Raw genomic sequence first — 15,965 nt, 5'->3', positions numbered from 1 at the left:
TTATATTTATTTATTTATTTTTAAAATTATTTTTATGAATATGAGTGTTCTATTTATATGTACATCTTTTTGCCAGTAGAAGGCACCAGATTCCACTAGAGATGGTTGTGAGCCACCATGTGGTTACTAGGAATTGAACTCAGGACCTCTGGAAGAGCAGCCAATGCTCTTCACCACTGAGCCACCTCTCTAGCTCCATGATATTTATATTTTTAAGTTAATTACTTTAGTGAGATTTCCTTGTGTATCTAGTGAGGTTTCTTTGTGTCTATATGTGTATGAGTTTCATCTCACACAGGTACATCCACAACCAGTCAGGATGCAGACCGATTCCACCGTATGAATCCCTTGCACTGCCCCTTTAATGATGGCACCCCCTTATCTCCTCATGTCCACTAACCATTCACGAGTGGTACAGTTTTCTTTATGCCAAATTTCACTCTTTCAAAGGTAGCCTATAAATAAAATCATGTTGTCAAAGAACATCTGGATTATTTCCAGTTTTTCGTTACTCTGAATAAACATTTGTATACAGTTTTTTGAAAGTGATTAATTTATATAGTTTGAATGAAAATGGCCCCAATAGGTTCATAGGGAGTGGCATTACTAGGGGTGCGGCCTTGCTGGAGTAGGTGTGGCCTTGTTGGAGGAAGTGTGTCACTGGGGGTGAACTTTGAGGTCTCAGATGCTCAAGCCAGGCCCAGTGTCACTCTCTCTTCCTGCTGCCTGCTGATCTGGATGTAGAACTCTCAGCTACGCCTACAGCACCATATCTGCCTGCATGCCACCATGCTTGCTGCCAGTATGATAATGAGCTAAACCTCTGAACTGTTAAGTCATCCCCAAGTAAATGTTTCCTTATAAGAGGTGCCATAGTTACGAAGTCTATTTGCAGCAATAAAACCCTAAGAGAATTTATCTTTACTTTATGTACATGAATGTTTGCCTGCACATATGTATATGCATTGTGTGTGTGCCTGGTGCCTACTGAGGTCAAGAGGTCGTCGGATCCTCTGGGGCCAAAGTTACAGCTGTTTGTTAACCTTTATGTAGAAGTTAGAAGCTGAACTCAGGTCCTCTGCAAGAGCAGCCAGTACTCTTACAACAGCTGAGCCATCTCTCCAGTCCTTGTGTACGTGGTTTTTAACGTTAAAGATATATGTCTTCTTTCTCTGGGAAAACCCCTCAGAGTGTTATTCCTGGTTCGTATGTTTTTCTTTTTCTTTCATCTGTAAGAAACAGGCTGATTAATTATGATTAGTTTTGGAGAGTGGTCCATACATCTAGACACAAAGTGGAACTGTCATTGGTGATGCTGCAGGCAGTATAGCCTAGCACTGGCTGCAGCAGCCTGACGACTTTCCTTGTCCCCCACTCAGGTAAAGCTGGCGTTCTGACATCACTGCCGAAAAGAATTTCAGAAACATGCAGTTTGAAGCACAGTTAGAGTTTATTATAAAATATTTTAAAACATGTTTAAATGTGGGATTAACAGCAAGAAAGGTACTCAGGGAAAAGGATAAGGCACGCTGAAGAGAAGGCGTGGGTTTTCCAGTGGAGAGGCTTGTTTGAGTAGCTGTAGACGCCATCTCTGTTGCTCTGAAGTTAGATCACAAGGGGTTGCTAGAAGACTTTTTCTACCTCTTTTTTGATAAATGGGATTCTAGGGAGGCTCTGAACCACAGTGGCTACATGAGGGTGTTAAGACATACCTTTTCATGAAAATTAGAGTTTCTTGTACGATCCCCGGAAAAGTGCAGGCTTGAAGCTGGCAAAGCACAAAAGCCATATATCCTTAGGCGTTAATCATGGTTTATTGTTGTTTTAAAATTGTCAATTTTGTTGCAATTCTTGATTCTCAGCTGGCAAGGGGCTGCAGCCAGGCTCCAGAGTGAGGGGCTCCTCTCCTTTCCCTGGTTCCATAATTTCCCCGAGCTTTCTCTCTGGTCTAAAAGCATCCCTCCAAGTAATTAACTATTATTTTAAAAAGACTAAAATCGGAATGACTTCATAATATTGTAAAGGATAGAACACAGCTTACAACAGTTTCTCCTAGTGGCGAGCAGAAACAACAACAATAAACCCCAAGCCAGAAAGCAACAGCAGACTGGGGCTTGAGGGACACAACTGTCTTCTATTTTGGAAAAAGTTTTGAATGACCCAATTATACTTTGGAGGAGGGGGGGAGCTGAATTCTTCAGTCTGCTTCTACAGCCGGAGTAAAGCCTCACTCCCAGGTCTGAGCTTACAGTCTCCACACACGCTATTGAGCTGAGATAGTGGTGTTCAGTTAGAGGCAACTATGGAATAGAGACATGGAAAGGTCCCGGGATATCTGGCAGGAGAACAGGAGAGAGGCCTGGGATGGGGGGACGGTTTGGTGGAGAGCAGTATAAAAATGCTATCACTTGCTTCTATTGGGGGGTGGGGGGTGAGGTAGGATGGCCATGCTTTGGGCCCCATGTTGCTGGCTTGAACCTTCTTGGTTTAGTTTCCACCAAAGACCGTATCTCTGCTTCCTCAGATTTCCTGCCATAAACGGCCTTGTTTGAAGATGGCGGGGCCCTACCTGACACTGCTCTCCGTACATATTTATTGTGCATCGGCTATGAGCTCAATGCCTTTTTATGCTCTGCACGTACAGTAGTAAACAAGACAGATGATAACCTCTCCTTCCGTCTATCCAGCTTACGCTTGCATCTTGGGAGAGGCAGACAATTCATCAAAACACTGATTTAGCAAGACAGTCCTAAGTGCTAGATACAAACAGACAAACAGGCAAGGGGGATGAGGAACAAGTGGTAGGGTTGCTACTCTTCGCCAAGGGCAGCCAGAGAAGGCCTTTCCAAGGCGTTAACTATTACAGTCTGAGTGTTATATTTTAAAACTTGAGCACCACTGGGAGGTTGTTCTGAGGGGGACACTTTTGAGAATCCCGTGTGTTACAGCCTGGGTGACAAAGAGTGTGTATTCTAAAGAGTGGCATGCCCGTGTTTCTCTTCATTGCTCTCAGAGTATTGAAACAATAGTTCTCAAACAACTGGAATTTCCCTGGGAATCTGGTAGTGGGGAAGGGAAAGGCCGCAACCTGGTGCTAGCCAGAACAGGAACTTCTCTCCCAGGGAGAGGTTTCGCTCATCTCTGACATCTTACAAGACCACCTTGCTGGAAAGGCTGGAATTGAGACAGTGATGGCCAGTGATGGGCAGGACCACACCTTGACTGGGACTGATTACTTGTGCACACTTGTTACCCCCTCCTTAAACCTAATCCTCATGTCAAGACAGCAAACTTGTGCGGCACTGGATAAAAAAAAAAAAAATCCACTTCCCAAGATGGCCACATTGAATAAACCTCCATCTTCTGCCTTTTGTTTGTTTTTAATTAGGCCACGGAGGACTGGTGCCTCAACTTAGCTTGACAGAGCTGCAGGGACCTGCGTTTGATCGGAAAAACCTCTGCTAACGCTGGAGCCTTGATTTTCAACTTTCTGGGCACCGCAACTCTGAGAACTAAGTTTCTGTTGTTCACAGCTGCTCGGCTCATGATATCTTGTTAGGGAAACAGACAGAAACCTAAGACATGACATCTGGACAAAGCCCGGAAGGAGGGAGGACAGCTAGCTCTCCATGTGAGGGCCTGGAGGCCTTCCAGACATAGCAAGGTGTATACGAGGGGGCACGGAGGGACTGATGTCCATCATTAGAAAGCTAGTCTTGAGGCTGCAGGCATGGTCCAGCAGTTGAGAGTACTTCCTCCACAACCATGAAGACCAGAGTCTGGGTCTCAGCACCCGTGCAACCAGCTGGATGTCCGTATAAATAAATGTAACCTTGGATTTGAGGCAAGCAGGGCCAGTAGGGTTGCTGGGGTTTGCTGGCTTCCAGTGGAGATAGGAAAATAAGAGCCCCAGTTCCAGGGACAGACCCTGTGTCAAAAGGAATAGTTAGAATACATAAAAGATACCCAGCAATCTCTTTGGGCCCTCCCACCAGCATAGACAGCCACACCCATGTGCATATAAATCAATCAATCAATTTTTTTTTTTTTAAAGAAAGGGTCTTACTCTGTAGCCCTGACTGGTCTCAAATTCACAGAGATTTGTCTAACTCTACCCCAGAGTACACACCATCATGCCTTTATTCCTTCATGCACTGTCTCTTTTTTTTTTGGTATTTTGAGACAGGGTTTCTCTGTGTTACAGCTCTGACTGTCCTGGAACTTGTTGCTTTGTAGACCAGGCTGACCTTGAACTCGCAGAGATCCACCTGCCTCTACCTCCTAAGTGTGCCCGGACTAAAGTCGTGCACCACCAATTCTGCAGTGTGGGTATTATCATTGACATTTTGCAGATGAAGAAATAAGGCAAAATATGTATGCCTTGTAAAAACTTCAAATAATTTTCTAAAAGTAAAAAGAACAAAAACAAGAAGGAACTGAAAGTGCTTCAGAGAAACAATTGCTAGTTATTTTACAATTTTCCCGAGTTTAAAAAATCTTCACAGGGGGCTGGAGAGATGGCTCAGTGGTTAAGAGCATTGCCTGCTCTTCCAAAGGTCCTGAGTTCAATTCCCAGTAACCACATGGTGGCTCACAACCATCTGTAATGAGGTCTGGTGACCTCTTCTGGCCTGCAGACATACACACAGACAGACCATTGTACACATAACTAATAAATAAATAAATATTTAAAAAAAATTAAAAAAATCTTCACAAAAATATTTTTAAAAACTAACAAATAGTCGGGCAGTGGTGGCACATGCCTTTAATCCCAGCACTCGGGAGGCACAGTCAGGCAGATCCCTGTGAGTTGGAGGCCAGCCTGGTCTACAAGAGCTAGTTCCAGGACAGGTGCCAAAGCTACACAGAGTAACCCTGTCTCGAAAAAAAAATCAAAAACACAAATAAATAACAAGTAACTTGGACCATAGGCCACACACTTCTGAAATTTGCCTTTTTTTCCTCTCTCTCTCTAAGGGGTACGTCTTGGTTGGTATAGTTAACTCTTCTTCCTCCGGAACTCAGGGCGAGGCAGACAGGCCTGGTGGTGCGGTGTTCCTTATTGCCAAGTTCAAGGCCTGTGTGGCAATTTACAAAACCACACCTAATCCCAATCAACCAAACAACAAAAGGCCTGGGCATTGCAGACAACTCAGCGACAGTATGCTTGCCTAGCATGTGTGAGGCCCTGGGTTCAGTCCCCAGAACTGGAAAGAAAAGAGAAGCAAGCTGGGGTTTTGGGAATTGACTTCACATGGGCCATTTTACCTGTGGGGGCTCCAGTTTTCTCCATTTTTTAAAAATTTAAATTTACTTTTTATTTTCTGAACATACATTTTTGCCTGCATGTATATTTGTGTGAGGGTGTCGGGTCCCCTGGAATTGGATTTACAGAGAGTTGTGAGCTGTCATGTGGGTGCTGGGAATTGAACCCGGGTCCTATTTGGAAAAGCAGTCGGTGCTCTTAACCGCGAAGCCATCTCCCCAGTTTTCTCCATTTTTAAGAGGAGGGACGAGGACAAAAGATTCTGCAGTGTCATGCTAATAAGCTGGGGACAGCACTCCCTTCCCGCCCCGTGACTATCTGGAACGTTCGCAAGGTCCAGTCCTATTTTACTTGGACCGAGGCAGCGGTGTCAGCCACTCAGGTGACACTCCAGGGCTCCCAGAAAACTGCGGTGCCGCCTAGACGATCCGGAACCCGGGGAGAGTGGGGCGGGGCGCGCCATTGGTAGGCTGGCTGTGGCGTGACGTAGGAGGCGCCCGAGCTAGACCCCGCCCCGTCCCACCAGGCCCCGCCTCTCCGCCCTGAGCCGCTGGGGTCCCTAGCGGCGCGCGCGCGCGCGCGCAGCGATGGCGGAGGCGGTGGAACGCACGGACGAGCTGGTCCGGGAGTACTTGCTCTTCCGTGGTTTCACGCATACACTGCGGCAGCTGGATGCGGAGATCAAGGCGGACAAAGAGAAGGGGTTCAGGGTGAGGGACCGGCAGGGGCGGCAGAGGCGGGTAGATAGGGGAACGGGCCTCCTGCTCCGGCACTACCCTCCGGTGCTAGGGCGGCGCTGTCACTGCCTGGTGGGGGACTGCAGACGTCTCGAGTCTGGCCCTAGCTTGACCGAGGAGGAACTGAGGCCGGGAGAGGGTTGTGACTTGCCTGAAGTTGCTTAGTGAGTCAGGAGCATCGGGTCCCTGATTCCTGGTCCAGGGCTCCACCACTCCACTCCATTCCAAACCCTCTCTGCAGGTGCTGGCCAATGGTTGGCCGGCGTCGCTACGACGCTTTAAGAGCCAAGGTGGGGTACAAGGTTGAGTTCTGACAGAAGAAATATTCAAGTATTGGCTGTATATAGTAGAGGGAGCAAAGGGGGCTGCGGCCTGGACTCATTGGCAGTTTCTGTTCTGCAGTTCAGGAAGATCTCCCTGCACGCTTTTAAAACACAAACTTCTATGGTACTATTTTCCATTGAGAGGTGCTTGGAACTTCTTTGCTTATGACTTGTATGTTTGTATGTGCCGAGTTAAATTGGTCCTGGGCAAATGGATTGGGGGAGCTAGTGAGCCAGTAGCTAAAGGAAGTTAGGATATTGGTTCCTGCCGTGTGAAATTAGTGCTCACTTGGTGGCAATGCAAAGCGTCTCCCTGCTCCAGACAGCAGTGTCCTGATCCACTTCTGAAACAAAGGAATTGGATGGACATTGGTATCCAAAACAGATTTCAGATTGTCTACTCCGGCGTGACTGTCTTTGGCTGAAGGGAGCAGCCATGGAGGCTCAGGTGGGACTCTGATGACCTGCAGGGGCCGGTAGTCGCGGTGTTCTTGAAATTGTGGAGCTGGGAGGGAGGACTGGAGCTGGCAGGGAGAATCGTGGAGCTGGGAGGGAGGACCGTGGAGACTGTCTGGTGCTCTTTCACTCTTGTTTATTTTTACAATGCGAGGCAACCGCGGCCGAAGTTGAAGTGATATTGCCAAGTTGGTCAAGGAGACCCAGCACTCGGAGCCAAAACTCTTGCTTACTGGACTGTCTCTGAGCTTGCTCGAGGGTCACCTATAGCTAGCATCAGAAAATAATTTGAAAGCTGTTATATTAATACATCTTGGAAATTTTATAGTGTCCCAACTGATGTTATACGTTTTTTACATCTGGGAGCCCCAGGAAGAATACGGAATTTGTGTTGTGTGTAGTGAGGTGTGGATTTCCTCTGTCTCTGGCCACCTCCAACGCTGTTGTCTCCCACTAGGTGGACAAGATTGTGGACCAGTTGCAGCAGCTGATGCAGGTGTATGACCTGGCTGCCCTTCGGGAGTATTGGAGCTACCTGGAGCGCAGGCTCTTCAGCCGCTTGGAGGACATCTATCGGCCCACCATCCACAAACTGAAAACCAGCCTGTTTCGCTTTTATCTGGTCTACACAATCCAGGTTTTTCTGTTTTTGACTGTTTTCTTGTCCCCCATGTCTCAGTATCTGTAGATCATCTGATTCGTTTTCCCCAGTTCTAGGTCCCGTTGATTTTAAGTGTGTAAACTTATATAGCATTTTAAAGAATATAAACTTTGAGTAATAAAAAAACCCCTGCATATATAGCTGGATAGTGGTGGCACATGCATGCCTTTAGTCTCAGCACTTGGGTGGATCTCTGAGTTCAAGGCCAACCTGGTCTATAGAGTGAATTCCAGGACAACCAGAGTTGCACATTGAAACCCTGTCTCATAAAACAAAACAAAATGTAACTGATTTGGGGGACTCATTTAGATTCTTTGAGCTTCAACCAGAGATTAGTTCCCAGGATGGCATTTGCCATTAGAACCTCAGTTTATTTTTGTCTTTGAAACTGGGTCTCTTGTATCCCAGAGTGGCCTCGAATTTGATGTGTAATTGAGGATGACCTTTAACTTTTGATCTTTCTGCCTCTGTATTTCAAGAGCTAGGTGTATAGGTGTGCCACCATGCCTGGTTGGTTTTATCCAGTGCCAGGGATCAAACCCAGGACTCTGCATTTGAGACAAAGGCTCTCCCAGCTGAGTGAGTGATAACCCGAGCCCCAGAACTTCAGTAGGAACCAGCTTTGGGTTGAGAAAAGGGTGATGCTTTCCTTCTTATTGTGGAGTTTATCAATACAGTTTTGTCACTGGCTTGACAGGAGGTATTCAGAGGCTGTTTGCTCAGCAACCGCGAAGATCCTGACCTGTGGACTTGTCTCTTCCCCCTCCCTCCCTTGCAACCTTCTTTGTGTCTCGGCAGACAAACAGAAATGACAAGGCCCAGGAATTCTTTGCAAAGCAGGCCACAGAACTCCAGAACCAGGCTGAATGGAAGGACTGGTTCGCTCTGCCCTTCTTGCCGTCCCCAGACACCAACCCTATCTTCGCTACCTACTTCTCTCGACAGTGGGCCGACACGTTCATCGTCTCTCTGCACAACTTCCTGAGCGTCCTATTCCAGTGCATGCATATCCTTCCTGCTGCCTGAGGCTGTGTCCGTAGTCTGAGGTACCCAGACACTGTGAGGAGAGGCTGCTTCTCATGATGTAGCCATTTCTTTCACAAAGTACCCAAAGATCACTGGCGTGTGTCATGTGAGGGGCTGGACGAATTGTGGTTATTTTTGTCAGGAGGCCAGGGAGTCATAATTCTTAGTTCTGCAGCTTCTGAACTGTGTTGTCAGCAACAGCTGATGTGCATCGGCAGGGAAGTTGGCAGCTTCTGGGTGCTGGTACCCGGCTCGATCCAGTCAGCTCCAGGGCTCGGAGCAGCCTGACTTGAGCGTACCCTCTCTCTGTATATAGCTCATGTTTCTTACCTTTGCTGGGGTTTAGTGGCAGATGAAAACACTTCTTGGGCTGGAGCTTTCTGCCTGAGTTTGTGTTTGTTTTACTTTCTGGGACAGTGACCTCAGTGGGCCTCAACTTGCCAGAGTATAGAGTAGCTTGAAGAATATGTGTTCGGGTGTTAGAGAGAGTGTGTGTGTGTGTGTGTGTGGGGGGGGGGACTTCACTGTAACAAGCTGCCTACTGTTGTTGAAGGCCCAAGATCTGATGCCAGCACAAGTCTCATTCATGTTTCCTACGCTGAGAATCTATGAGAGAAGGGAGCCTCATTTGAAATGGGACAGCCTGGGCAGGCCCTGATAAGTCTGAACGTGGTAGAGGTCCACCCACTGCGGCTGTGTTGACCTCTGGGAAGGACATTTTGAGATGGACGGTCCTGCTGTCTCTTCCCCCTTCCTGTTGTGGATAAGTGTGAATCAGATTTTTACCAGAGCTGCCTTTCTCTTCTCCTTCCTGTTCCCCCTTCTGAGGACTTTCCAGAGAATCTCCTGGGCAGCTGGAACCTGTCGCTCATTATCTTTTCAGTGCAGAACAGGTCACGACTCTGCAAAGTAGGTCACGCACATTGGAACTGCAGTTTGCTCTCCTAAGACAGACCCTACCTGCTCTGTGATTCTAGCAGAACTCTGGGCAGCAGCCGGGAAAGACCACTACCCTAAGCTGGAGTGTGGGTGTTCATGGGGTGTGTGTGGGTATGCAATCTGCAGAATGGTTTTTCCATCTAAACTTTTGCCAGGGAGAGATACAGCCTGGAGACATTAACTGGGTCATTGGCACTGACCTTACTAAAGCTTAGACTGTGAAGTCCATTAGCCCTTCACTTTTGGTGCTGGGGGAAAATGTCTGAGTTTGCATTTATGACTTATACAAGGGCTGGCCAGGCAGTTTGTCATGTGCCTCTGAGTCCAAAGGAGTCAGGTAGTCTGAATTAGTAGACCCACGGACTGGAAGAGGCTCATTCCCACAATGCCCATTCTGTGGCTCATATTCGGATGTTTCACTGGGAAGGACTTTGGAATCTCTCTGGGCAGACTTGTTCTTTAACTTTGTGCACCGGTCCCTGTGATCCTGAACTTTGATGCAGAGTGCCAGAGGAGCAACCAGGTTCAAGAAGAGAATGAAGTTCTCCGTCAGAAGGTTTGTTCTGAGCCAGGTCGGAAGCTGGGAAGCACTTCTGCTTTCGGGTAGCAGTAGAGAGCTGGTTAAACAGAGAAAAGGTGAACTGTTCTCAGATGAACAGTGAGTCACCAACTTGGGGCTCTGGGGCTATGCCAGCCCTGATAACCAGAAGTGCCATTAACGTCTGAAGTCAGATGTACTGCATGAGCAATATGGCAGCAAGAACAAACTTGTTAAAAAAGAAAAGACAGTGTGCATTTTGCAACACCGCACACCTTGGTTCTTTTCATCTCTTTTTCTTTGAAATTGTGTGTGTGGAATGTGCCTGTGGGTGTAGGTGCCCATGCAGGCCAGAAGAGGATGTCAGCTCCCTTGGAGTTGGAGTTACAAACCTGTGATCCACCTGATGTGGCTACTCAGGTCCTCTGCAAGGTCAGCACTCACTCTTAACTGCTGAGCCTTCTCTCCAGCCCCCGTCTCTCACTTATTTATCTTCCCAGTCTTTTCCCTTATGTAGCCATACATATACTGTTTATAACCCCGATAGAATTGTTCTGATTCAGCTACGTACTTGACAAAATACTAGCTCCAAGACGCCTGTGTTTGCCTTTACATTTTGCCTAAGGAGTCTCCCCATCTTGAAATGAAGTCCTGTGCCTGTGATATTTTTGGGAAAAGGAAGCTTAAAAGCTATTTGGGGATTTGAGATTATTGGATTGTTGTCTCCAGACAAGGGCTAAAGATGCTCTAATAACATAATGCATTAAAAATGTTTCTCTCTGCAAGTTTCAAAGTCCCTTTTTTGCAGATTCCAAACATCAAAGCAGGATCCTCCCCCCCCCCCCCAGTGTATTCAGGAAGAAACAAGTCAAGCAATAAAGAGGAAGTAAATCAAATGATAAAAAAGAAAAAAAAAAAAACCAGTGGTTTTGGATGTCTAAGGATGTCTCAGGAGTCCATTATCAGCCGTGACTCTCTCTTTTCCCACTGTTGTTTGGTGAACAGGAGTGCTCCTTACAGCTGGGGTTGGATGTGGCCTGGCCTGTCTAGGGAAGGTCACATGAGGTCACTGGCTAACTGTGCTTCGCCCCTCCGTAGCTTTTTGCATTGCAAGCTGAAATCCATCGGCTGAAGAAGGAAGAGCAACAGCAGGAGGAGGAAGAGGCCTTGGTCCAGCACAAGCTGCCCCCTTACGTCTCCAGTATGGACCGCCTCGGGGACTCGGAGCTGTGAGTGTGCTCGAGGGTGGCGCGTCGGTGGGGGGAGGCTGCTGTCTCTGCCCTTCCGTCTCTGCTCTTTCTGTGGTCTCAGCTTCACACTGACTTCCTCCCTGGTGGCCCCCTGTGTCTGCTGAGGGAGAGTTGCCAGAGAGGTCTGTGGCACACCTGGTTCCGAGTTGTATATGTGAGGACCCTACTCTCTAAGGCTCTCCCGGCGTGGAGAACTGCACAGCTGGGTCAGGGTCCATGATGGCGGAGTCTAGCAAAACTGCTCCGTAGGATGGAAGGGCTGGTCACCGGAGGTGGGGATGTTCCTCAGGAGAAGCTGCTGAGGGTATAAAAGAGGTAGGCAGTATGGGACAGGAGTTTGAGTGACCTTTAAAAACAGCCAGTTAAAACAGAAGTCCGAGATAGGAGAGAGATGGTAGGCTCTGTAGCTGGAAGTCAAGTGTCAATCAGAGATGGACTGAGAAGGCTTTTGTTAGATGCGTGGAGAAAGTAAAAGGAGGCATCCAGCGTTGGTTTTAATGGTATATTTTATGTAGCCTCATATTCTCAGACTATTCCAATGCATATTAAATGCACTTTTTCGTGCTAAGTCGTTGTATCCCATTGCGTTTCGCCCTGGCTCATCCCCGTTTGGATGAACATGGTCAGGTGCTCAGTACATGTGTGGCCAGCAGTCCTCAGAAGGCATTCTGAGCTTTCCTGGGTCTCCCTAAGAGCCTCAGACTTCCCTTTCGGGCCAGATGACTTCTGGTTCTTTGTTCAGGAAATGGGAGCAAAGATCATGCCACCTTTAAGCCCAGACCTCAGCCCTTAGCTAAGATCTCGGTCACTAACCTCGGCCAGGAGTTGTGTGTTCCTGGGTCTTCCTTGTTCCCCAGTCCCTCACACTGTGGTGTGTTTCCTTGGCCAGAGCCATGGTGTGCAGCCAGAGGACTGCCTCCCTCTCCCAGTCGCCTCGAGTGGGCTTCCTGTCCTCATTGCTGCCCCAAAGTAAGAAGAGCCCTTCAAGGTTGTCACCTGCCCAAGGCCCCCCTCAGGCTCAGAGTTCAGCCAAGAAAGACTCCCTCAGCAGTCAGGTAAGTGTGGGCCTTGCCTTTGTAGTGCTTGTCAGGGTACTTCTGCCGTCTCATTCCCAGGCCTTCGTGCAGGACTCGCGTCACAGGTGGATGCATGGGTCCTTTTCTTCAGGGCCAAATTTTCGGATGTGCTGTGATATCCCAAATTTATTTCTTCTTTTCTTTCTTCTCCCCTGCCTGTATCCTCTCCTGCCCATCATTTTAGACTAGTGATCTATTTGCAGGATGAGAACTGAGATAAAACCATAGAGGAGGAATTGGGGGAAAACCCAGCAAATCCTAATGAAGCCCCTTTCCCATCTCCCCCTGGCTGGTAGTGCAGGGCATGATGTTGAGATGAAGGAGGGAGGACAGAGTGTGCGCAGACATGCTGCTGACGGTGGATCTTATTGAGTCTCAGGCTCCCAGTCTTGGCTTCCAGCCCCAAGTAGCTGTGTCCTCCAGTTCCCCTGCACCTCTGTGACAACTCTCCGTGTGCCATTCTTCATGAATAAAGTGACAGATGAGAGCAGAGAGTAGGTTTGGAAGGGTCCCTTCCCTTTGCTCAGATTTCCCGTGAACTCACAAGGGGTTTTGAGTGTTTGGGAAGCTCAAGTGTGAAATGCAACAGTTAGAAATTTTGAATTTTGAGTGATTCAAATAAGTGCTAGCCAAACAGTACATTTTAAGTTTGTGTCTTTCACTTAAACGTTGGCATTTGCTGATTCTGTAAAGGACTTCTACCATCCTTCACTTTACTGCTATATGGAAAGAGGCCTTTGATGCCTGCTTATGTCCAGAGCAGCCAAGAGTCCCACTGAGGGGTTTCCTAGTGGAGTCTGTCAGACAGAGTTCAGAGTTCACTGCCTTTGGGAATACCTGGTGGCAATGTGGCTCAGTAGAGCGCCCATGTAGCGTACTTGGGAAAAGTCTCAAGGGTTATTTTAGACCTTGATTTTTCTTCTTAAGTGTTTTTATTAGTTACTGAGAAGGCAGATTGTCCCAGTCTGTACCTTCTTTCTCCACCTCCTTGACTTGGATTGCAAGTGGTGGAGTCTGCTTCTGTCCAGCAAGCTGGGATCCTGCACCAGATGGCCACGGGACTGTATATGGGTTAATATTGTTGAGCTGGAGACACTGAGCAGGACCCTGGGGGACACAGCTTGAATCCTGGACTCAGGCAACTTTCTTTACTTCTGGCTCATTGTTTCCTATTCAGATAATTTAAACTATCCCCAGTTTGCTTGGGATAGTTAGTAGTGTTGACTCCTTCAGGGAAGAACAGAGTCACCCTTGGTCTCAGAAGTACCCAGCAGAGGCTAATCAGTAAATTTTGGAAGGAGCTGGACTCCTGAAGGTCCTAGGAATCATTTTTGAGATTTCAAGGGCTGTCAATGCTGTGTGACAGTCACCTCAGCATCGCTGAAGGTGGTGACAGTCATAAATCAGTCAGGACTACCTCTGCCATTACTTTTCTGAAAGTTCAAATATTACAAGTAGAGCTTCTGTTCTTTCAGAATGCAGTTAGTTACACAAGCTCTACTGTTTGCTTTCTGGGTCTCTCCCAGCAAGCAGTGTTTTAGAAGCCTGATAGATGGTGGGTGGAGCATTGAGTCTCTTGAAATCCAGCTTCACTAGGATTTAAAGCAAACACAAAGACTGCTTTGGATAAGCCTGTGGCCATGGTTTTATAAGCTCAGGAATTATGGGTCATGTAGTAAGTTTGAATGGCATGATGTGTAGGTGGAGACTGCTCATTTGTTTCCTGGCTGCCCAGACCCGAAATAATCACACAGAATCTGTATTATTACCATGCTGCTTGGCCTATTAGCTCACACTTCTAATTGGTTAGCTCTTATATCTTAAATTAACCCATTTCTATTGCAGAGTTAGTCTGTGTATTGCTGTGTGGTTGTGGCCTACTGTTAAGGTTCCCAGCATCAGTCTCTTGCCGCAACTATATGGCTTCTCTTTTTGACTTTCCATCTTTCCTGCTCTATCTGTTTGGAATTCCCACCTTGCCCTATTCTGCACTGCAAAAGGACCAAAGCAGATTCATTATTAACCAATGGTACTTATAGCATACAGAGGGAAATCCCACATCACCTCCTTTTTCTGTCTAAATAAAAAGGAAGGTTTTAACTCTAACATAGCAAGATTACACATAACAAAACAGTTACCAAGCAATAATTATAGTTATAATATTTTACTACTTTATCTTTTATCATAACTAAGGAAAACTATAACTATTTTTCAACTCCATCAAAGACTCCAGAAAGATATTATATTACCTAAGTAGACAGGAAATGCAACTTAACTTCCAAAACTCTAGAATTGACAGAGACCATCTTGCTGCCTGGATAGTCACCCAAAGTTCTTCTGTAACGTTGGGGTACCCATCTTCAGCCTACAGGCCCAGAGTATCTGGCAGACTTTTCTATGAAGCAGGAAATTTCTTCTCTCTTATGTCGTGTATTGGCAAAGTTCATCAGTTGCTTTCTTTTGTGTCCTGCAAAACGTCTGACAGTTCTTTCATGAAGCAGGAACCCCAAAGGACTGTCTCTCACCTTTAGGCAAGTTCAGCAGTCATTTTTCTGTGGGTCCTGCATGTCCAGTTCATACAGCATAGCATCAAGCAGTCCAGGCAAGAGCAGTTTCTTGCCCAAATGGCTAGCAAACTCTTTATAAGGAGCCTCTTCGATGCCCATCATCCTCTTGAAGTAGATTGGTGCTGCCAGGACAGATGAGTCTCATTGTCATGAAAAGTCTAAGTTCTTAAACATTTTAAATGCCATATTCTGTTAATCTTTGAAAGGTTTGAAGAATAACTATCCATCTGAAATAGATCTTTGTACATCTAGAAAACCTAAATAACATAACTACAAATTTGACTGTCATAAATGACTATCTATTGACCTGTATTTCTCAATTATACATTACATTTTTAAATGAGCAGCACAAACACAAAAAAGAGCAAGAAATATATATATACATATACATATATATATAACAAAATTGACCTTAAATTTGTTTCAATAAACCAAGATCCATACCAATGCAAAGTATTCATCTCTATAGCATATCACCCTTTATATGTAAACAAACATTTATATATAATATTTGGGAATTTGGGTGTAGTTTTCTCTAAATTGCTTCCTGCTTTTTGTTGGGTGAAATAATTTTGCGGTTTGTGAAGACCTTTTAGGGTGTCTTGTTCCATCAAACCACATTAGTCTGGAAGGAATCCACAGGTTCTCATCCTCTGTGGAAACAAAAGTAGAACCTCTTTGCAAAACAACATATCCTTAGACCCAAATTTTGAAGTTGAGATACCTTTAAAGTATATATGTTGGTTTAGCTTAGAAGTCCCCAGATTCAAATATCTCTCTGTTGTCAAAAAAATTCAAAGAAAACACAATAATATACATAATCTAGACTCTCTGTGCATATTCCATGTTTATGTGGTTTATTTTTCTTTACTCTTTTAATCTATGACTGTCTGTACTCTCTTTAAAAACTTTACTTTTTTTTTTTTAAAGAAAAACCATTTACTTTTTTTTATAGCTATTTGTCTCTCCCAGGCCTACATACATTTATCCAATACCGTGACCCATTTAGAGGTTGATTTCTGTCTGAATCTGTCTTTATTGCACATCTGTAATTATTTTCTGACTAGGAGTACTTTCTTTTTTTTAAATGCTAAGCAGGCATGGCTAGGACCAACTCTGCAGTTCT

General features: G+C 46.1%; 1 protein-coding gene across 1 annotated transcript in view; it reads left to right on the top strand.

Annotated features, from left to right (window-relative positions):
- The first annotated feature begins 5,806 nt into the window (after nucleotides 1-5,806).
- Wdr91 (WD repeat domain 91) overlaps nucleotides 5,807-15,965 on the top strand; it is a 37,500-nt gene continuing 27,341 nt past the window's right edge. Inside the window, exons 1-6 of the mRNA XM_050148017.1 lie at nucleotides 5,807-5,976; nucleotides 7,240-7,419; nucleotides 8,242-8,449; nucleotides 9,882-9,964; nucleotides 11,045-11,175; nucleotides 12,086-12,251. Coding sequence (XP_050003974.1) covers nucleotides 5,854-5,976; nucleotides 7,240-7,419; nucleotides 8,242-8,449; nucleotides 9,882-9,964; nucleotides 11,045-11,175; nucleotides 12,086-12,251 — 891 coding nt within the window. The 5' untranslated portion in view covers nucleotides 5,807-5,853. The remainder of the gene's footprint in view (nucleotides 5,977-7,239; nucleotides 7,420-8,241; nucleotides 8,450-9,881; nucleotides 9,965-11,044; nucleotides 11,176-12,085; nucleotides 12,252-15,965) is intronic.

This window comes from Alexandromys fortis, unplaced genomic scaffold, assembly GCF_014885135.2.
Source record: "Alexandromys fortis isolate MF-2015 unplaced genomic scaffold, M_Fortis_MF-2015_v1.1 scaffold_57, whole genome shotgun sequence".
Classification (NCBI taxonomy): domain Eukaryota; kingdom Metazoa; phylum Chordata; class Mammalia; order Rodentia; family Cricetidae; genus Alexandromys; species Alexandromys fortis.
Note: the sequence above shows the minus strand (reverse complement) of the source record. Positions and strands in the feature narration are given on the sequence as shown.